This window comes from Haliotis rubra, unplaced genomic scaffold, assembly GCF_003918875.1.
Source record: "Haliotis rubra isolate DU_JTF1 unplaced genomic scaffold, ASM391887v1 Scf1089, whole genome shotgun sequence".
NCBI classification, from domain to species: Eukaryota; Metazoa; Mollusca; class Gastropoda; order Lepetellida; family Haliotidae; genus Haliotis; species Haliotis rubra.
Window position 1 is genome coordinate 221191 of NW_025764991.1, and position 22798 is coordinate 243988.

At 41.1% G+C, this 22798-nt stretch overlaps 2 protein-coding genes and 1 long non-coding RNA gene across 3 annotated transcripts in view; 1 reads left to right on the forward strand and 2 right to left on the reverse strand.

The window, feature by feature from the left end:
* Nucleotides 1-7979, reverse strand: part of LOC124282371 (uncharacterized oxidoreductase MexAM1_META1p0182-like) — a 50433-nt gene extending 42454 nt beyond the window's left edge. Inside the window, exons 1-9 of the mRNA XM_046718349.1 lie at nucleotides 7835-7979; nucleotides 6566-6696; nucleotides 6224-6319; nucleotides 4663-4801; nucleotides 4264-4304; nucleotides 3870-3939; nucleotides 3585-3621; nucleotides 2436-2496; nucleotides 2006-2175 (exon numbers count right to left, since the gene is read on the reverse strand). Coding sequence (XP_046574305.1) covers nucleotides 2011-2175; nucleotides 2436-2496; nucleotides 3585-3621; nucleotides 3870-3939; nucleotides 4264-4304; nucleotides 4663-4801; nucleotides 6224-6319; nucleotides 6566-6696; nucleotides 7835-7868 — 774 coding nt within the window. The 5' untranslated portion in view covers nucleotides 7869-7979 and the 3' untranslated portion in view covers nucleotides 2006-2010. The remainder of the gene's footprint in view (nucleotides 1-2005; nucleotides 2176-2435; nucleotides 2497-3584; nucleotides 3622-3869; nucleotides 3940-4263; nucleotides 4305-4662; nucleotides 4802-6223; nucleotides 6320-6565; nucleotides 6697-7834) is intronic.
* LOC124282357 (uncharacterized oxidoreductase MexAM1_META1p0182-like) overlaps nucleotides 1-22798 on the reverse strand; it is a 108143-nt gene that overhangs the window by 56654 nt on the left and 28691 nt on the right. The gene's annotated exons all lie outside the window — the stretch shown is intronic.
* LOC124282393 lies at nucleotides 1296-12515 on the forward strand. The gene is made up of 3 exons (XR_006900144.1): nucleotides 1296-1390; nucleotides 7560-7562; nucleotides 12483-12515. It is a non-coding gene; the product is annotated as an uncharacterized LOC124282393 (long non-coding RNA).

Genomic DNA, 22798 nt, shown 5'->3' on the forward strand with positions numbered 1-22798 from the left:
ACCCGACTTTCTCTTATCTGTGGTATATCTACACCCAGAATATTATATTTGAGCACATGGAGTCAGCCTGTCCTAGCTCTGTACATGCGTAATGTACGGACGTGTTTTCCCTGTTGCTCGACGCCTGTCCTGAACCACCCGTTTATTCACATTTTGTTTAACGTCGGGATAAGTGACGGCGTTCTGTCGATAAGACACATCCTAGTGATTGATACCATGAGCACCGTCGGGGTACGACTGCATACCCTGAACCAAGTCAGCGAGTCTGACCACCCGATCCCCTAAGTCACCTCTTGCGACAAACATGGCTTGCTGAAGACCAATTCTAACGTGGATCTTCACTGGTCTCCACATTTGCAGTAATCAGCCAAGTCACTGAATCTGATCACATTATCTACTTCTAGAGACATGATTGTTGTTTTGTTTGTTTGTTGTTTTACGCATCACACAGTAATATTCCAGCTATATGATGGCGGCCTGTAATAATAGAGTCTGGACCAGACAATCTAGTGATTGAAGCGATTTACGATGTATGATAAATGCATCAACTAAATTAGCGAGGCTGACTACCCGATCCGGTTTGTCATTTCTTTAACACTCAACAAGCAAGGGTTGCTGAAGATCATTCATATATGATCTACATCCACTCCAGGACCCGTGAAGGTCCGGGTTAGAATATTGGCCTTCAGTAACCCATGCTTGTCGTAAGAGGCGACTAAGTTGATCGGGAGGTCAGGCTCGCTGACTTGGTTGACTCATGTCATCGGTTCCCATTTGCGCAGATCCATGCCCATGTTGTTGATAAATCACTGGATTGTCTGATCCAGACTCGATTATTTACAGACCGCCGCCATATAGGTGGAATATTGCTGAGTGCGGCGTAAAACTAAACTCACTCACTCACTATCCACTCCACACACATTGTTCAGCGCCCCAATTAAATACTCAGGTTAAATGACCGCATCTAATTCCGTTTTACTAGTGTCTGCTGTTATGAGCACCGTCAGGGTATTACTGCACACACAGAACAGAGTCACCTCGACTGACTACATGCTTCATAAAGTCATCTTCATGGAAAGTATGGGACAAACCAGTATTCCCTCGGATTGTCCTGTTCTTATCGATGTAAAACTCGAATGGTTGAATTTTGTTTGGCAATATTTGAGCTATTTCAAAACGGCCTTTGGGTAATAGTATCTGAACCATAGCTCGAACATCCTACAGGTATGGAATCATAGAAGGGACATTGTCTGCACCCGAATTTATGTTATTCATGATAAATCTGCATCCAGGTTCCTCTTGCCCATGTTAAATTGGGGTGTCACTATCAGTTGAAAACGACATTAATTTTGTCACTTGACTGTTAAACTGAGACAACACACGCGCTCCAGTATTTGTGCTCTGTGCAAACCAGCCGTGTATTTATTCCATGCAAGCAGTTGTGTTGCAAGCCAACATAGTTATCAACATATTCCTGTCTAACGGTGATTTATCGATGGAAGTTCTGAATCATAAACATCCCTTACCGACGGCGCCTAACGCGGACTGCCTTCATGGAGTTGGTAACTAATCAATATTTGACAATATATTTAAAACGTTTAAATACTGATGCTCACAACAACAAGGATGGCCAGATGGGGGATACGGCAACTGAAGTTCCCCATCACCAACATCTGCTCCACTGCTTAACCAGAAAAACAAACTTTCAGAAAGTTTTGAGAATACATATTTATTTGTTTAACACAAGTGGGACAATATCTTACAGAATTAGATAAATGACATTGTATTCATATTAGTAATTATAATGTTTCAGAACAATTTCAGAATTTTCCAGTAAATACAAAATATATTTCTTTTCCCATGCATTATATCATCTATGAATAAAGTCAACTGTCACATTTCACTGGTATTTGTCTGTTAGGCGAAAAAGGTTTGGTACAAATGCGAATATTCCTCCCACAATCTGCTAATGGAGCATCCAAGTAGACCTCAAGCTTCCCTCAACATTTTCTATCCAAGGGCTGGTGTGGTCATTGAGAGCCCACCATCGGCCCTGAAACTCTCTCCAGTTACAAAGGCTGCTTTATCCGAGGCTAGGAAGGCCACAATGTGACCCATTTCTTCTGGGGTAGCAGCTCGACCAATTGGTGTCGCCTGTTTCATAGCTTTATCCATCTGAAAGAAAGAGAGTGAATGAATTAGTGAAAGGATTGTAGTATATGTATCGTAATCAATGAGTACTTTAGGCGCTAGTTCTATACGCTTATAAGCTCTTCCCCGCCCCACTTGGGAAGTCTGCGATTTACAATACGGTAGGATCTGTTTGTTGCATGATCATGTTCGTTACCACTGAGTGTTGTGATATCAAAACAACGTGAAAGGTTCCCATGCTATAATCACAGGTTTCCACACAGGGTGTGGTGGGTTAAACGTACCTGGTTGGCTACTTCTTTAGTCAACACCTTTGACATCATGTTGCTGGGTACATAGCCTGGACTGAAACAACACAGTAAAAACATCTATCAACACGAATGCATCACTAGCAGTGACTGTAACACTTTAAGTCAACACAGTGACGGTGTATCAGAATAAACCAACAGAACAGGTGAAAGTATATGGAATAACTCACTAACAACCAAAAACGTAAAAGACAATTTACATAAAACATTCACACAATTCAGTTCACGTCATGTGCATCCTTGACAACTGAGTCTGCAAAGTAAGTTGACAGCTTTGAAAACATGTTTTTGAGCAATGTGATGCAATAGTATGTATGTGATATTCATTTGCAATATATTCTACAACGTTTCCTTTCACAATGACAAAAACATCAGTCAGTGTTTTGTTTAATAAAGAACAAAGTGAATATAACACTTAAACTGTATACAACACTCACGATATCAATAATCCAATAGCACATGTGACCGTATATGGAATAACAGCACCAAACCAAGTATAACATAATCTATAACAACCACAATGAAAAACCCAACTTTCAATCCAATTTTATGGATGTGATATTCACTTGCAATATCTGGTTCCACTCTTCTTTTCGCAATGTCTGATACATCTGTCTGTGCCTTGTTTTATTATGAATAAAGATTAACTTGGTATAAGAGACTTACAAAAAGACACGTGCTGAGCTGATTTGCTCATGTGTAATAAAAGTTATTCGTTTATGCCAGTTTCAACTTCCTACTTCATGGCCTATACCATGTATATTTATGACGTGATTGTGGTGATATTGTACAGTAGTACGAATTGTGAAATACCAGCCCATGCAGTACATAATATTGATCTGTGAGTGATTCCCGAAAGGGCCAGTCTGCCTCTGACGTCTCTCAAACATTGATGAACATCTTTTGAATATTGGACATTTTGACCTGAGTTGAGTAAGACGCCTCCACTAACTGTCCCTCCAGAAGGAATTACGACAAATGAAAACATATGATGTATATTGTTCAGTTTATTGAATCTCATTTTAAACTGAACTCAAATGAATCTAAGTGACACTATTCCTCATCTCCTCATAGCCATAGGCATCTCCTCGACAACAATTATTGTTTTTTTCTGGTTGTACTTACTTGATTGAATTGACACGTACACCATGTGATGACAGTTCTGTGGAAAGAAATTATTGTGTTGTTTATTTGTTCCTTACCGATGCTTGGACAGTAAGATTGCCTTCAGTGACAGGTAAGCATAGTTTAGGACACAATCATTATTTACGGATTAAATTACCATGTATAGCAACGCTTTTAAATCTAAGATTCTTACATCCTCAAGTGTTCAAGACATGAAGGACTTCCATTAGATTTATATGCTTTGAGTGAGTAAGTCGGTTCGCTGATACTCTCATATATACTTACCTTGAGCAAGGTATCTTGTGAATGTATCTATGGCCGCCTTCGACATGACATTGACACCTGCATTCGGAAGCTGAACGGGAAAAAGAGTGAAAAATTTGGTCAAAGGCCTTTGTATGACATACGAAAATAGCAGGAGCAGTCTGTTCATTTCATTCTATATAGATGTGCAAAAGGGATGATGTATATTCAGGGTCTCTGAACTTGGAAAGGAAAGGAACTCACATTGTGACCATTAACTCTTTCTTTACTCACACAACACTCATTTTGGTCATACAGCATCCACTCGGCTTCCTGTGTTATGCGCGTGGCCTATTCTACACTCAAACGGCTACGGGATGTGTAAAGTTCCTCTGTTTTACAGGTTGTGAATTATTCTTATAACCATCACACTCACGATCATGGACGTTCCGCAAGACGACGTATTGACCACGTTTCCTGAAACAAAATTATTTGATTAACAAAAGACTAGTGACTTCAGGAAGAAAGCTGGAAATATCGTGTGTTCATTTTAACATCTTATCTTATGAAAAGACATACAGTTATTATAATTAGTTCTATATGGCGTTTGTAAAGGACTGAATATATTTTATTCACTGTCTCACGACGTACAGTTGTTTCTCTGAAACGTGAAGCTGAACAAGTTGTGGTGACAACACCTGTTTCCAGGACATACAGCAAATTGTACGGTGAGTTCAGTACTGTCGTTAGTGTCTTGTTTTCCAGAATGAATTGTTTTCAAAAATGAAATCCAGACATAAAACCACACATGAAATCGCAGCCATTTAGAAAGTACCTTTAGTTTCAATCAAAAGCGGTGCAACTAACTGTGTCAAGAACAAAGGTGCCTCAACGTTGACAGCCATCATTCTGTCGTACTGCTCTTTGGTCGTTGATGTCAGCGGACTTATGCCTGAGATCCCAGCGTTGTTCACCTAAACACAGACATATGATATACCTAGCTTGTTTGTGTTACGGGTTAACGCCACCATCTGTAGCGTCTGTGTCGCACATAGTCGGGTAATATAAAGTGTATGCAAACCCAGTGATTGATAATATGAGCAACGGTCCACGCCACCAAGGTATTATGACTCTTTATACACCAATTAACCACTGACTATCAAATCTCTTAAAACCCATCTAATGATTTAATCTAGTGCTTAAAGGGTTTGCTCGTTACATCGATGACTGGTTGGATTCCCCACGGTACATTTTGTGAAGCCCCGTTTTGTGTAGCCAGTCTCGCTATTCCCACACAGTTCAGTCAATAGGGATGATCGATAAAACTCGAGTACTCCAAAACACGCATATGTTAAAGGGACCTCTTTTATCCTTACAAATCATTTTCATTTGATGGTCCTGTGCATTCTTATAAACAGAAAGCCCATTTCTGGTGTCCCCCGCCGTGATATTGCTGGAATATTGCTAAAAGCGGCGTAAAACTAAACTCAGTCAGTCAGTCAGTCTTATAAACAGACTGTTGCGATTTTTCAAATAGTTCCTTTTTCCTTTTGCACTGAGAAATTCGTTACGCAGGTGACACATTGGCATCCTTGAAATCAGATCAACAGAACAGAAGCGATAAAGCCCTTTCCACATGCATAAGAAATCTCTGCTAAACGCAGATTTGATTGTATAATTGTGAACAATATCATGAACATGTATTTGTTTCAGTGAGTGACCTGAGTTGTAGGCCGCACTCAGCAATATTCCACCTATATGGCGGCGGTCTGTAAATAATCGAGTCTGGACCAGACAATCCAGTAATCAACAGCATGAACATCGATCTGCGCAATTGAGAACTGATGACATGTGTCAACCAAGTCAGCGAGCCTGACCACCCGAACCCGTTAGTCGCCTCTTACGACAAGCATGGGCTACTGAGGGCCAATATTCTAACCCGGATCTTCACGGGTAGTATTTGTTTCAACAGTATTACAGTTGTACGATGTTGTTTGTAAACAGTCGAGTCTGGACCAGACAGTCCAGTCCAGTGACTGTCACCTTGCGAGACGATGACAGAGATGGATATTCAAAGTTATGGCCAGAAACACGTGTTTGTGCAAAGCAGCGATTTAATGGATCGGGTGAAGCTCAATGACTTTGCGTTTAACATTATCCCTACGACTTTCATCTTTGCCTAAGCTATCAATCACAGGATGTTCTGGTTGTGCATATGTCATGTGGATTAGCTTACTGTTTGCGTCTATAAAGAAGAAACAAATAACATCAAAATTTAAACAAAACGTTTAGCTGAACTATTATTAATTATTTTTTTCCCAATTTGTCGTGGTGGTACAGAATATATGCATGCATATGTCCTTCCATCCCGTCTGCAGTATGTAAAGTATACTCACCAGTATGTCTATTTTCCCGAACTTCTTCTTGGTTGCCTCCACGAGAGTCTTTCTGAAAGCATCCTTTGTGACGTCTCCCACGTTTATGAGAACGTCCTGAAACAGAAAGCTGATCACCTTGATAAATTATAACTTCAATTCTGTATAAACATCGTCGATTTTGCAGTGTTTACAGATTTCGATTGCTTTAGGCACTTATTTTGTGGCATGATTGGAAACTGTACCAATATTGATTTGAGGATCTGTATCGCTTAATGGACACGATTTTAAAAGCTTAATTGTAGCGCCTTGGACTATTGGGGCTGTACTAAATGATGACTTCCTCTATCGCTTTCTGCTCACCTGACACCCTGCCTTCTTGCAGTTCTTGACCACGTCCTCCAAATTCTTCTGGTTCCTACCAGTCAATGACAGTTTGGCTCCTTCTTTGGCAAACGCTACTGCAATCCCTGCCCCAATTCCTGAACTGGAACCTGAAAGAGGAGATTGTGTTGACTCAAATCAAACACACAACGAATGCCTCGTGTATTCATCGTGTTGTGTGTGTGAGTATGCGTGTGTACCTCTTTTTCATCCTTATGTGCATCGGCTATCAGTAGATCTATGAATTTATATGTACATTTATGTGATGAAACGTGCTCCTTTCAACGTATGTTATGACATCCTTCAGTGTCCTAGTGAAATCTGATAACTAATCTAAACATGAATAACTAAACACGAATGGCTATAGTAACAATATTCACTATTGAAACATTGAAATTATTCTATTTGTTACTAACGTCAGACATTATAACAACACGAGAAAATATCTTGTTTTACAAAGCGCATGTGTGTGTATGTGTTTGTGTGTGTGTGTGCCTCTAAATTAGTATGTACGTTTTGTGTACAAGCGAGTCCGGTAATGACGCGCGTCCGGTAATACTGCGCAGCTGCAAAAGCGTACTTCCGTATCGAAGGTAAACATCGTCTGCTACCACATTTACGCTTGAAATCGAGACATTTCTACGAGGGACTGGCCTTTAATCACTAAAGGTAAGTAAATAACAGTAATTGGCAGTTTTATGAAAATTCGTTTTCTTCAGGCTTCTAAACCTTTTTCTTCATTATTCATAATTGGATTGAATATGAAACAGGAATTTTACAATCATGATCAGCTCATCAGCAGCCCAACACACAATTTCAGCGGCACAGAAAATATAAGAAAGAAACTCACAAACGTCATCAACTCATTAGTAGCGCAAGAATTCCAGCAACACCAGGCAGACTCTGGGGGTTGCAGTATCCTCTCGCATCTACAGCCCAGGACCTAGATTTTCGAGGCTCTAATAGTGTTAAGATAGTCGTAAGTACCATCCATTAACATTAACTTACGACTATCTTAGCGCTAAGAGAGAAAATCTAGACCCAGGTCTGTGAACAATGTCAACCAGTGTACATTCTGGTCTGATGTCTGTAATGTACGAGCCACTGTCATCTGGGTTGACGGAGCTTCGCCACCCGATTTCTTTTATCGATCCTTACGACATGCTTTTTTTTTTGCTGACATACCAGTGGTCGAGGATTCAAACCCATGAAAAGCATATACTTTATACATTTTCGACAAAATCTCACCTGTAATGATAGCAACTTTTCCTCTCAGCGCCATTTCAACAGGAGGTGACTGGTTCAGCAAGTCTGTTTGAGAGTCGAGGTCTTGTTTGTGTTTTGATTTAACTGTGTTATCTACTGCATGTTATATATTGCAATGTCAACGCATGCGCACTCTTGCTTGCGCGGGTGCACTCGGTGTTAAGATGCTGCCCCAGATCATGACTCAGCGATAAATGTCAATGTGTTTCGGCAAGTATCGCCATGACTTGCTTGACTGTTATCTTCCAGAACTATCCATCTCTCAACTTCTCTAAGATTATGTACAGATTTGGTGTATTTAAGCATTAATTATTGAAGACTGGCTTTCCACTAACACCTTAAATTGTTCACAGAGAATGTATTCTAAACTTGTATTTAAGAACATTGCATCAGCCTATCGTGGCTATGTACATTCGACAACAATGAACCACCTGTGTGTCTACATTTTGATTCCCGTCATGGTATATCTACACCCGACTTTCTGTTACCCATGGTATATCTACAACCGACTTTCTGTTACCCATGGTATATCTACGCCCGCATTTCTGTTACCCATGGTATATCTACACCCGCCTTTCCGTTACCCATGGTATATCTACACCCGACTTTCTGTTACCCATGGTAGATCTACGCCCGCCTTTCCGTTACCCATGGTATATCTCCGCCCGACTTTCTGTTACCCATGGTGTATCTATGCCCGACTTTCTGTTACCCATGGTATATCTACGCCCGCCTTTCTGTTACCCATGGTATATCTACGCCCGCCTTTCTGTTACCCATGGTATATCTACTCCAACCTTTCTGTTACCCATGGTTTATCTACACCCGACTTTCTGTTGTTCATTTTAGGACATTGCATCAACCAGTTGTGGCATTGTATATTCATTAACAATGACCGACCTGTTTGTTTACATATTGTTTTTTGTTACACGTGGTATATCCACACCCGACCCTCTTTTATCTGTGGTATATCTACTATACACCCAGAATATTAAATTTAAGGACACTGAGTGAACTTGTCCTGGCTCCATACATACCTGTAAGTACGGACGTTCTCACTGTTGCTCGATGTCGGCCCTGGACCACGTTTCTTCACCTGTACTTACAGCATCACTTATTTAGTTGGTATAAGTGACTGCGTTCTGTCGATGTCTGGACCACACAACCTCATGATTGATATTATGAGCACGAATAAAGTGCATGAACCAGGTAACAAAGTCTGACCACCCGTTTCTTGTAGTCATCCTCAGACTCTACGTAAAGCATGGACCTCTTTTATACCTGGTATCCTCCAGAGCGCCCTTTTGTTGAAGGAAAGCTTTATTTGTTGAATTTTTGTTCAACGCCGCACATGGCATTAATTCATCTTAATCACGACGGCCTGTGGATAATGGAATCCAGGTAATATCTACACCTGAGGTTCTGAATACACAATGCCATTTAGAATGTGGTCAAATGTAATGTACGTTATATTTGGGATTACACTTTCTCAGTAAGTACAGATTCTACTACTTTTGTTGGGCTGAGTCACATCCGGGAATCGAAATCACACCATTTTCTTTTCTTTGGGATAAACACAGTCGGTAAATACACTTCTCGATTTTAACATACATGTACTTATTATTTTAGATTTAGATACATACGGTTTGACTATGTTCTTTAAAATATAAGCATTTTCTGCACCATAGAGGTAAAATCGACAGAGTATTTTTTTTCACCGAAGCTGCCACGATATCTCTACTATAGCGTGAACATTGCCGGCGTGTTAGTGCATTACAACACAAGTATGTGAGCGCGCTGTTCTCTTTCAGATAAGTAGGCCAGCTGTATAACGATTGTTGTGGCTGTACAAGGGCAGTTGACATGATAATCTCCAATCGGGGAAACGAAACGTGGAGAATATTCCCAGTCATGGGACTGATCACTCATTGAAAGCATGTACGCCGTAACTAACTAGCCTATCGACGAAAATGTACCAACCAAATACATCAGTGGTCTGGCTTCCAATAAACAATCACCACATGTGAGCAGTCTGAAAGATGGCCCGTGAAAAAATTCACAACACTCGATATATCCGCTAAATGAGTTGCAAACTTCGGCAAAGGTCAATACAGGCAGTCTGTGCTATTGGTAATATGTGGCCTGTCCTCGGTAATTTTGACAAAGTTGCATCTTTCGACTATCATCGATCAGTGGTGTGCAGGCCCAGAACGTTGGTAAAGCTGCCTGTTTTTCAGTAAGATTATGTCTTTACTACAAGAAAATCGCAAAGGACAGTTTCCGTCAACGTTTTGATACTAGATACGACACAATACACAAAACATCTGTTTTGGCTCAAACATATACCTGTCACAAGTATGGAGCTAGAGAGAGAAGGATGTGATGAGACAAAAAAACGGAGCTGTAACCTCGGATCGTTGTAGGATCAATATTTAGTGCACACTCCACGTGCTTGGATAACTGCCTGTAACTGCCCTATGTCGCATACGTACCGTCAGTCGCCGTAACATAGTTCTGTTGTGATCACCGCCGGGTTACGACATGGAGTCCACCTCTCCTAGCTCTGTACATACGTAATTTACGGACGTGTTTTCCCTGTTGCTCGACGTCTGTCCTCAACCATCCGTTTCTTCACATTTAACGTCGGGATAAGTGACGGCGTTCTGTCGATAAGACACATCCTAGTGATTGATACCATGAGCACCGTCGGGGTACGACTGCATACCCTGAACCAAGTCAGCGAGTCTGACCACCCGATCCCGTCAATCACCTTTTGCGACAAACATGGCTTTCTGAAGACCAATTCTAACGTGGATCTTCACGGATTCCTCCTTTAGAGTAATCAGCCAAGTCACCGAGTCTGATCACGTCGTAATCCGTTGCAGAAGAAACCGTCGCCATTCATGGTGCAAAGCTTCCACCACGTGAGTGAGTGAGTTTAGTTTTACGCCACACTCACCAATATTCCAGCTTCATGGCGGCGGTCTGTAAAGAATCGAGTCTGGACCAGACAATCCAGGGATCAACAGCATGAACATCGATCTACGCAATTGGTATACTATGACATATGTCAGCCCAGTCAGCGAGCCTGACCACCCGATCCCGTTAGTCGCCTCTTACGACAAGCATGAGCTACTGAAGATCAATTCTAACCCGGACCTTCACGGGTTTCCATCACGTACACTTGCAACTATGTCTTAAATGACCATATGATCTCACTCACTCATCATACACAAACTGAAATTTAACATAGTTCTGTCAGCGGTAAGCATATGGAGGGGTGCTTAACCTTTTCCCAGGTATATATCAATCAATCTTTATTCAAAACTGAAGGCCACAGGCCCATAGTACAGGTACTAGTATATACAAAGTTCAACAGCTGAGTGGCTTTCTCTTCAAAATAGCATGATAGATATACAAAGCAATAGTTTCAATAAATATGCAGTTAGGAGTTGACAATAGTTGGATAAATATATGTTTTGACGGTTGTTTCGTAAAATAAATGGGTATATATTTGCTTCTAATGTTTCTATAATAATCACAAAATAGCAGAACATTGTATTCATCTTCCAGGACATTCAATTTACAGTATTTGCACACAGTAGATTTCTTATGAAATAAACTTAAATAATAACAAACGGAACAAAACTGTGATAAGGCTATTCTTACTTTCTTAATATTGATATAACATACACATGGTTCGCAAATGAAATTTTCTTAAAACAGGGAATAGGTAAACGTACAGGGACTATTTTGGAGTTTTGCATGCCACTCCTGTATAAAGCAATCTTTGCCTCTTACAAGTAAATTTAAGAAATGATTTTCATTTCCAACTTCCTGCCATATCCACGCATAGCCTAGTCCAAATCTAAATAGAACTGGTTTTACACGTGAAGCCCAATTAAACCTATTAAGCTCGGCGCTTGCGTTTAAATCTAGATTACATAACATTTTGTAAGTTAGATGGGTAGCGTGAAGAGGGCATGGAGAGGAGCTTTAACCGGTAAGCAATATAGCGTTTTAGAGTGTACATATTGATAGGATGTCTACTAGTTTCTGGTATCTGTTGCAGGTATATATAATAGTGTATCAGTAAATGAAATGTAAAGGGGGTGGCTGGTCGTGTGCTAGGGGGATTTTAAAAAGGGCATCATGTCCTTACCTAATGTAAACACAGATGGACATGATCCGACTAGCCGCTGTATATCACCTGCTGTGAATGTGGAGACTAGGATCAATACTGTACCTGAACACAATGACTTTGCAAGTATTTTTCTCTGAGTGTGCTATTTTCAAACGTTCCAGTTATTGCATATGTTTATCACTAAACAATGTGTCACATAACGATGACTATGCTAATATCTACACCGAGAATTATATTCAACCTCAAGTTCATACAGATAAAGGTTAAATAAAAACAAGACCCTCCCTGACAGAAAACACAAGACCCTCCCTGACAGAAGACACAAGACCCTCCCTGACAGAAGACACAAGACCCTCCCTGACAGAAGACTGTATAAACAGGTTTGCCGCCTCTGCTGCTCTTCATCCGATGCTCATTGTAGGTGTGTTATCGATCGAGTGCCAATTTCAGCATAGACATTTACATGTCAATTTTGCTAGGACAGAGTGAGTGAGTGAGTGAGTTGGATTTTACGCCGCATTTAGCAATATTCCAGCAGTATCACGACAGGGGACACCAGAAATGGGCTTCACACATTGCACCCATATGGGAAATCGAACCCGGGCCTTCGGCGTGACGAGCGAACGTTTTAACCACTAGGCTACCCCACCGCCACCGCTAGGACAGACATCAAATTAATTGAAACCCAGAGAAAGTTATATTAAGGAATGCAGAAGTGGCTCACAGCAATATCACGGCGGTGGACACCAAAAACAGGCTTCACACATTGTACCCATGTGGAGAATCGAACCCGTGACCGCGTTAACCATTAAGCTCCCCCACCGTACATGTTCCTTTTTTTAACTGTCTATGTTGATTCCCAGGCGGTGCTTCTTGGTGTGAATACGTCCCCTCGGACGAAGCAGGACGTATCGTATTTCTTCTAATAAGCGCCGGAACTCCAATAAGCGCCGGTGTGGAAGTCCGTTGACAAAAATAAGCGCCCGGGCCCTTATTAGAGGAAATTCGTTATTTGTTAATCTGGTGATATTGGAAGGCAGTTAGTGAGTCACTTAGTGAAGAAAAACAGTTTGCTCTACGCCCATTTATAGTGTACTAAAGTACAGTTTTGCCTTGAACTATTCTATTTAAAATCCGTTTGCGTCCCAGTTCTTTAACGTCACAAAGGTTCATGGGGAAAGACTGTACTTTTATACACTATACATGGTGGCAAAGCGAACAGATTATTTTGTTAGATGTCAAATCGAATACAAAGCATTGGATGCTGTTACAATATACAAATGGCAATATTCCAGCTTTATAGCGGCGGTCTGTAAATAATCGAGTCTGGACCAGACAATCTAGTGATCAAAAGCATGAACATCGATCTGCGCAAAAGGGAACCGATGACATGTGTCAACCAAGTCAGCGGGCCTGACCACCCGATCCCGTTAGTCACCTCTTACGACAAGCAGGGGTTACTGAAGATCAATATTTTAACCTGGACCTTCACGGGTCTTGAAAATGAAGTATACAATATTTGATATGATGATATATTATGATATGATAATATGGATAATATGGTCATTGAATGTTTAGTTTGGCCCTTTTGACTTTCCCTTGGCCCGTTTGACTTTTTCAGTTTTGGCCCATTTGTCCTTTGGCCCTTTGAACTGTTTCCCGATTCAGAAGTGTTCACCGCCATTTATCCCTTTGAGTTGACTGACGGACTGACTGAGTTTGGTTTTACGCCGCTTTTAGCAATATTCCAGCAACATCACGGCGGGGGACAGCAGAAATGGGCTTCACACATTGTGCCCATGTGGGGATTTGAACCCGGGTCTTCGGCGTAACGAGCCAACTCTTTAACCATTAAGCTACCCCCCCTTTGAGTTGAAGGCCTTAGTAAATTCTAAAAAAACTGAAAACAGCTTATCTCTCTTTTTCAAAAGATATCTTGAATTAGAGCATCCAAAAACATATATTTTCTGTGGTAGTGAATCTTTTTCCGAAGTCGGCTTGGGATACTGCTATTTTACCATGTAGACAGACAGACAGACATACATACAGACATATTTTTTTCAGTATTAGGCCGTCGACCCAAAATACAGAAAGTTCAGGGTTACAAAAAATATCCCTGCGCATAATACATATTTACATACATTCCATAACATGTATTCCATAGCATGCATAGTACAAATGCATGATATAAATATATACTGAAAGGCAAAAGAAACGTTGTAATATTGGAAATGACATTTAAGTATCAATGGAGTATTTGAACCTATTTTTTAAAAATATACACCGCAAAGTCAAGTTTAAGGAAAACCTGAATCGTGGTCGTACAGCCTGTTTTGCCCAATAAAGTATTGCTTGAGATTGAGGTTAGAAATGGTTTTCTTTGTGGAAAGGGAAGAGTTCGCACAAACACAACATTGATCTCGAGATGCACGTGCATTATGCATGCATTCAGGCATAAATTGCCGTGTTGAATGGCAGTCGTTCACTTGCTTTTTGAACACAGCATCTTTGGCTAGGTTAATATTCATTTTCAATTAAATACTTTTGAGGGGGGTAAACAGAGAGGACAGAGTCTTTCTTCATATGGTGTAGCTTGGTGTCTTCCAGTATTGACAGCTATTCTAAAGTTACTGCATCTGAAGCGTGATAAAATCCTTTTTAAGCGAAATGGAAGTGATGAGTTCAGATAGTATTCAACAGTCAGTAGGGATTTATATTGTTTATATGAATAAGAGACTGATAGGTTATAAACATTTACACTCCAGGTTTGCTGTAGATTGTCAAATAGTCTCTGCTTAAACATTGATAAGAAAATATATTTGTCTCCAACATCATGGGAAATCCATGCATATCCAAATCCAAATCGGAATAAAATATTTTTAATATCAGTAGCATAAGAGGTGCGTCCTATATCATCAAGGGCAGTGAGCATCCTGTAGCACAGGTGGGGGGAGTCTCTCAGGGCTTATTTGTATCACCCTACACCAGTACTTGACAGCTCTTGCCATATATGTAAGCTGCAGTTTCCGATTCGGAAGTATTCACCGACATTTATCACTTTGAGTTGAATGCCTTAGTAAAGTCTATAAAAACTGAAAACAGTTTATCTTCATTTTTTAAAAGATATCGTTGAATTAGAGTATGAAAAAACATATATTTTCTGTGGTAGTGTACCCTTTTCCGAAGTCGGCTTGGGGTACTGCTACTTTACCATCATAATCAACCAATCACACAAGTCATTTATTAATAATATGCTGGAACAGTATGTTGAAGACACTAAGCTAAGAAATCTATATAGGTGTTTGTATTATTAACGAAACTTGCTTATGAAGTGTGATAAATACGCCTACTGACCAAGTTTCCTTTGGGCTGAATTATCTGCCCTTGGACTGACACTTATCATTTGATTGTCAAACTCGTCCAGAAACAATGTCGACAGCAAAACAAACCACATCAGACGGAAACTTGCAAACATGATCAGCTCATTAGCAGACCATCAAACAATATCAACATCACCACAGACAAACATCAAACAACACCGACAGTGCACACGCAAAATAAGTAACATTTCCACAAACAGCAGTATCTCAGTAAACAACAGAAGCAGGACCACAAACATTAGTGTCTCAACAATCATCAGTATTTGAACAAAACAGCACAAATAACATCTCTAGTAGCACCACAAACAGCATTGTCGCAACAAACACCATCAGCAACACCCGATACCGTTAGGCGCCTCTTACGCCAAGCATGGGTTACTGAAGATCAATTCCAACCCGGATCTTCACGGGTCAATCACCTGTAATGACAGCAACTTTTCGTCTCATCAGCATTTCAACAGGAGGTGGCTCTCACTCTTTGAGAGTCAAGGTCCTTCTTGTTGTACTACCTCCACGGCGACGAGTAAGGTAACTGGGTTTTCTACTGCATGTTATAGATAGCAATGTCAACGCATGCACACATTCGCTTGTTTGCGCTGATAGTAAGATGCCGTCCAAGATCATGACTCAGCGATTTACGTTCATGCAAGACTTGACCCCACCACCATTACTTGCCGCACTGTCATCTTCCAGACCTACTAGTATCCATCATCAACTGCTCTAAGGTTATGTACAGATGTCGCGTATTAATTGATAAATTATTGAAGACTATGTTTCCATTTACAGCTTAAATTGTTCACAGAGAAAGGATGTATTCTAAATATCGTATTTAAGGACATTGCATCAACCTGTCGTGGCTTCAATGAACGACCTATTTGTATACATTTGTTTTCTGTCATAGAAAAGAAAAGTTACACCCGACATTCTTATATCCATGGCATATTTACACCCGGCATTCTTTTGTTCGAGGTATATATAAGATCAGGATATTGAATTTAAGTGATGAACATACATGGGAGTTGTGGTATTATGTGGACCCGTATTTGTCATTCTTCAAACTAATAACATATATGCAGAGCTACAATTACCTTCCACTAAGATATAATGCCACCTAACAGAAATATGGTGGTGTGTAAAGTGTTTGCGGAATCCAATGATGTATATGCGACAAACCATCATTTAGTCCTGGGGCTGTTTCCCATATAGGCCTTAAAACTAGAGTTGGCTGCACCCCTACTCCAACATAGGTTTCTTGGTGTTTTCTTCAAGTTTGAACAATAAATTTATGAATTCAAAACATTAACCAAAAAATAAATCTGTCCGTTCTGTTGAAAAATGTGTGTTTACTGTTGAATGTTGTCGTAAAATTACCAAATATCAACAACATATGCAATGAGCCTAAAATTGATGAATTTATGACAAATGTTTTCTTTATATCATTTAGTTTATACAGGATATAACTAACAACAACAATTATGCACTTACAATAATGTTTGTAAGTGCACATGTGATAAATTAGCACATTTTTGTCCCACTTCGTTCATTTTTTATCTCTCATTTTAACGCTCACAGTGGCATTGTTTGTTATATTATGACAACTTTTGATTTTATACTATGATGCATGCGTATTCTGATGCTGGTACATTTAAACACTATCACACAGAAAAAGATTTATCAAGCTCCAATAAGCCTGAAGAAACTAATTAACATTTCAATATCCCTACCCCTAACAAGTCTGCTAGATAACATTGCACAACTAAGTAGGATGGAATCTTGATTACATGACTGTTGGGTTCAAGATCTAAATAATGGAGCCTAAGATAAAACGACCTTTACAGCTAGTACTGGCAAATAGAGTGAATGTTAATGCCATGGTTATTCACAGAATTCGGAAAAATTGGAAATATTTACACCAACATCGTGGAACACATTCTGTAGTGCTGCAAAACGTCGAAAAGACTCTGTTTACATGAAGCTGAAGGAGTATATTGATGTTGAAATTGAGTTACCCAAGGCTGTGACTGAGTTGGTAAATCATCACAACTGTTATGCTACATAAAAATTAAACCTACAACTTTATGGATGACAACTTCTTATTTATTGCATAGAGCGACGTTTTGATGTAGATTCTTACATCGTTATCAAGCAAGTGTTATGCTACATACACCTTAGGCAAGAGTATTGAACTCTCTGAACAAAAACAACAGCAGACACTGGGAAACATCACACTGAAAGTTTTGTGCCTGGTGTGACAGTAACACCATTGACACGATCCAGTGTTTCTCAATCAGATATATTGAAGTGTATCATTTGCCAGAAGGAAACACTTCTGCGTGGAGAAAAAATTAGAAGCAAATTAGAAGCTGCTAGCCCAATGACGTTTTACTCAGCTGTTAAAACATTACGGCCAGCTGCAACAACTAGAAATGATCAGAGGGTACTCATGCAGCTGTCAGGTGGTGCAAGAGGAGGAACCGATAGTATTGCTGGTGATGTACTTGATCATGTCGTAGTTCGTATACCCACAGTAAACATCTTACCTTTGTCCAAGAAAACACATCCACAGACAATGCCTATCATGAGGCATTCAAAAGTCTTTCAAATGAAATTCAAAAGGTGGAAGCCGCGGTGGCTGAGCGGTCTAGGCGTCTCACTTTGTGTGCTGGCGATTAGGTGCCTGACTCTGAGGGTGTGGGTTCGAATCCCGGATGGGACTCAACCCCAAAAAGTACTAGAATCTGTACTTAACTAAGAAAGTGTAATCCCAAATATAACATATGTTACGTTAGACTACATCTTGATGAGTAAGTAGAACAAGTGCGTCAGGAATGCTTAGTATCACAGATGGTTCACCATGAGGTACAAACAGTAAGAGACCACCTCCGTGGGGTAGTGGTTAGAGCGTCCGCCCGGAGAGCGGAAGGTCGCGGGTACGATCCCCGGTCGCGTCATACCAAAAGACGTTAAAATATGCTACTTGTTGGTCTCTGTATGGTGCTCGGCATTAATGGGTACAACAAGGACTGGTCGGCTAAGAGTCAGTATAATGTGTCTGAGTGGGGTATTCATACTTCACTGCGGCATGGTATCTCAGTGGGCTAGCACTATAATACCAGCTTAAGTCTGGGCTAGTACAAGCAGCCGCACATACACATGCACACGCAAGCACGTCGTCATGTGAGCGAAATATTCTCAAGTACGACGTAAAACCCAATTTCACCACACCTCACCTCACCTCACAAACAGTAAGAGACATGACTTGGCCACCATCACCGCAAGACATTTCAGAGGAGTCACTAAGCAGTGTGGTTCCTGTGATTCTATTCAACCTTTTTGCATGGATTATTGTTGGAATCGTAGAAGATAAAACGAAACATTGAATATGGAACATCGGCCTAAAGTTTCGGAGACAGTAGAGGGGCAAATTCTTGCAATTGCACAAGACATAGTGTATTGCAGCCGTAAAGGTAGAATACGTACTCCCAAGCATATCACATTGGCTGCTTCAGTGCATCATCTCACAGCTAGTATGGAACTAGTGTCTAAATTAAACTGCTTCGGACATTGTATTTCAAAATCAATGACTTCCAGGAAGAGACTCCCTCTGGCAAGAACACAATTCATTGCACCACTGGAATTGTTATAAAGCCTAGAGTATCAACTTGTGCTCTCCCACAAAACGAGACAGACACTGCTCCAACTCGCAGAAGATCAGTGCAGCCATTTGTCGACCAGTCGATTGAAGAACAACAAACGTGTTGGACCTGAACGAACTCAGGGGGGCAGTTGAACTGTTAGCTTACAGAACTGCAGAAGAACGAGAACATGCATACAGCACAGACATGGAATGGTTCATGTCACGGCTTACTTCTTCACGATATGGCTGAGATATTTCCGATGTGACGTTAAATCTTAACTCACTCACTCACGGCTTACTGCTGACTTGACTTGAATTGTGTTGCGCATGGAAGCTTTCCACATCCTACTCAATTTCCTGGCAGTTATTGGGCAGCATTGTTTAGAAGCAAAACCAGAAGTGGTTTCTCCACATGGGAATGGCTGGAGGATTGATGGAGACATTAAAGTGCACTGGATGGACACCCCAGCAGCTCCAAAAGCTGTGTTTGAATGTGTTGGCTGCAAATGACAGAATTGCGACAGTATTCGTTGCACGTGCAGGGTCAATCAAATATGATGCACCGGGGATTGTCAACGAATGTCAGTATCGGACAAACTCAACTACAGATATGGATGAACACAACTTATTATCTGAAGATGACTCGGATTTTGACTGCGAATGATCATGCGCTAAATTGTTTTGCACACAACCTTTGCTGTCATTAGTGAGTGAGTGAGGTTACTTTTACTCCACACGCAGCAATATTCCAGCTATATGGCGGCGGTCTGGAAATAATCGAGTCTGAACCAGACAACCCAGTGATCAACAGCATGAACATCGATCTGTGCAATTAGGAACCGATGACGTGTGTCAACCAAGTTAACGAGCCTGACCACCCGGTCCCGTTATTTGATTAGATAAAACAAAAATACTAATCACGAGCAAATTGCAGTAAAAAACACAAGAAATTTTGCAGATATTTAACTTTAAACATCTCTGTAAATGCTATCATCATATTGCCAGGTTAATTTTGCAGGTTTCTGCTAATTTCTGAGTAGACTTTTAGCAAATTGAGTTACATATGACACGTAATATGTTTTTTCGTCAATTGGTGATTTTAACTGTATCCTCGATAATAAAACTTTTTTTAACAGAACCGGACACTTTTATTTTTGGTTAATGTTTTAAAATCATATACTTACACACCAAATATTATGAAAATGTCAAGATACCTATGTTGGAGCAGGGGTGCAACGGAAGTCATTTTTTCTGGAACAGCCCTAGGACTAATTGGTGTGTATGGTGTGTGACAGTAGCAGACTTTCATAAATTGTACGACCATGAGGGTTATTCAGGGGGTAGGGGTAAGGGGAGGGAGGGGGATGGTGGGAGCATAATCATTTCCTGTTTAAATCTGGGCACCCAGAGACGGATACAGTCTTTGGCTGTAGTGGGGTGGGGGTTGGTTGTGGGGGGTCGCTGACTGTTCGGTTCCCCCGACAGCTTTGAGTGGATAATCATATGAGGGGAAAGAAAAGGGGCAAACATAACTGACTAGGATTATATCTCAGTGGAGTATTAGCTGCTTATATATATTTGTACACATTCGCTCTTCATAGTGCACTCCACGCACTCATTCATCCTCAATTTACTACTACTACTAACATCACCTGTATCCACCTAATCCTCTAATGACGTCATCTTCAACTACACAAACTTTACTAAGGTCAGCTGGCCCTATACTACCGGGACTTCTGGGGGAGTGAATGATCGCTCTAAACACTCTCCCATGGGTATAGAGAACGCCTTTGGACCTGTCCGTGATCAAGAGACAGGTAGGCGGTGGAATCCATCAGCTAACCCTGCCGCAGAGCCACAAACACCTGGTGTCTCTCCAGGGTCCACAGACAATAGCGTGATGGCTCTTTTGTTTGTGGTTGACCTGTACCTGATTCCGACAGCTGACACCTCCTTCTACCACTGACGGGGTGGTGGGGATGGGGATGTGTTACGTGGGTGAGGGGTTAGTGAGAATGACTGGGGAGGTTGAGAGGTGGGTGGTAAGGGCGAGGGGTTGCCATAACTAGGGGGTGTCGGGCGGGGAGCCTTAGATTCGGTGTGACTATTAAAGGGTGTGTTCGAGCTAACGTCGTCAAAGGTCACCCATTGAGAGGAGTAGGGGTCGAAGGAGCTGAGATTGACCTGCTTAGGGGTGGATTTAGAGGTTGGGGGCGACTTAATCGATTCTGGGAGTAAGAAGGGGAGCCGATCGTCTGCGTTTAGTGGATTCAGTTTAAAAATTGAACAGGCGAAATAAGCAGGATACGTAAGTGGTAAGATAAAGAATATGCTTACCCAAATGAATATGCAACTGAAGTTCCGAATAATTACACAATGACAGTTCTTTCGCACAGTTCTTTCACAGTGACTTGGTTTGGCTTGTCTGGGGCCTAGAGAGATGTGATGAGTTGAAGCTGTTGCGAGGAGGCTGGTCCGGTTTGCATGTGGCGGGTTGATCCAGGTGTGAGGAGCTTGGTCTAGTCGGGATCTGGAAAGATGAAACTGGTGTTAGGAGTCTGGTCCCGCAGGAATGGTCTTGTTCTTCAGAGTCTGGTCCTGGTGAAATGCAGCTGCGATGGGTCTTGTACAGAGCTAAATCTGTCCCGTGGAGCTACAGTTGTGTGAATTTCCACACTGGCACATAGAAATAGGAATAGTTATTGATGCACACATTGAGTGACAGTTAAAAAGTTACGGCAACTGTGTAGTCCGCTTATAGGTGAAGGCCGTGCTGAGTAGGAGCAGAGAGCATATAATAGTCTATTATATGGTCTCTGGTAGGAGGCACATGGGAATGTTCTTGATTCCGCACAAAATTAGGTAGAGAAGGCTGGTGGTTGTGGACCCCAGACGGAGTATAAAGTTCAGCACTTACCTTTGGTTGGGACTTGATTGCTTGGCTTGTAGAGGCACCCGAGATCTGTCTCCACCAGTATCGCACTTAGCGATGATCCCCTGTCCAGTACTATATTTGGGGGGACAGCACGTGTGCCTGATTAGCGTGGCACGGCTGGTCATCTATTAGTGACCTCCCTACCCGCTGTAACTCCTATGGGTATTGCCCAGAGACAATGGCATCTCACTGACCAGTGATAGTGTTTAATTACTTAATTTGCTTAAATTTCCTTAATGAGAGGGGGGCCAGCACGTCCTTAAGTGGAGAATGCGACCAGTGACCGTGACCAACCCTGAGGTACAATTATGTTACATATGAATGGAGATTACAATGTCAATGAAGTACAGCATTTACATCTGATGTACATATAGCACATTTACATGGCGAGTGTTTTTAAATGATGGACATGATACATTCAAACAAAGACGATATATAGTAGCGTTATATAATGTACTTAGTTTTTTAGCCAAATGTAATTTAGAACGGTCCCTTTTAGATTGGTTAAGGGCCTTTTTTCTTGCCTTTCTGGCATTAATAATTCCTGTGCTCCACCATGGGACTGTTTTTAGTGCGGGGTTGGTCCGTTGTTGAATGTGTTTATGTATTGGTCGTAGATGCTGGTTGTGTCTATTTGTTTGCAAGGTGTGGTGAATTTGCGCCATTCTGCTTTTTAATGTTGAATTTAAGTTCTGTGGGTATTGTTTATTGATGTGGGGGGATTGTGTGTTGTAATTGTGATGTTGATGGGGCAGTGGTCGCTGCCCAAGGTGTCGTTGTGTACCTCCCATATACAAGATTGTGTGATTTTAAGTGTTGTGATTGTGGGGTAGTGTAGTGTGGGAGAGAG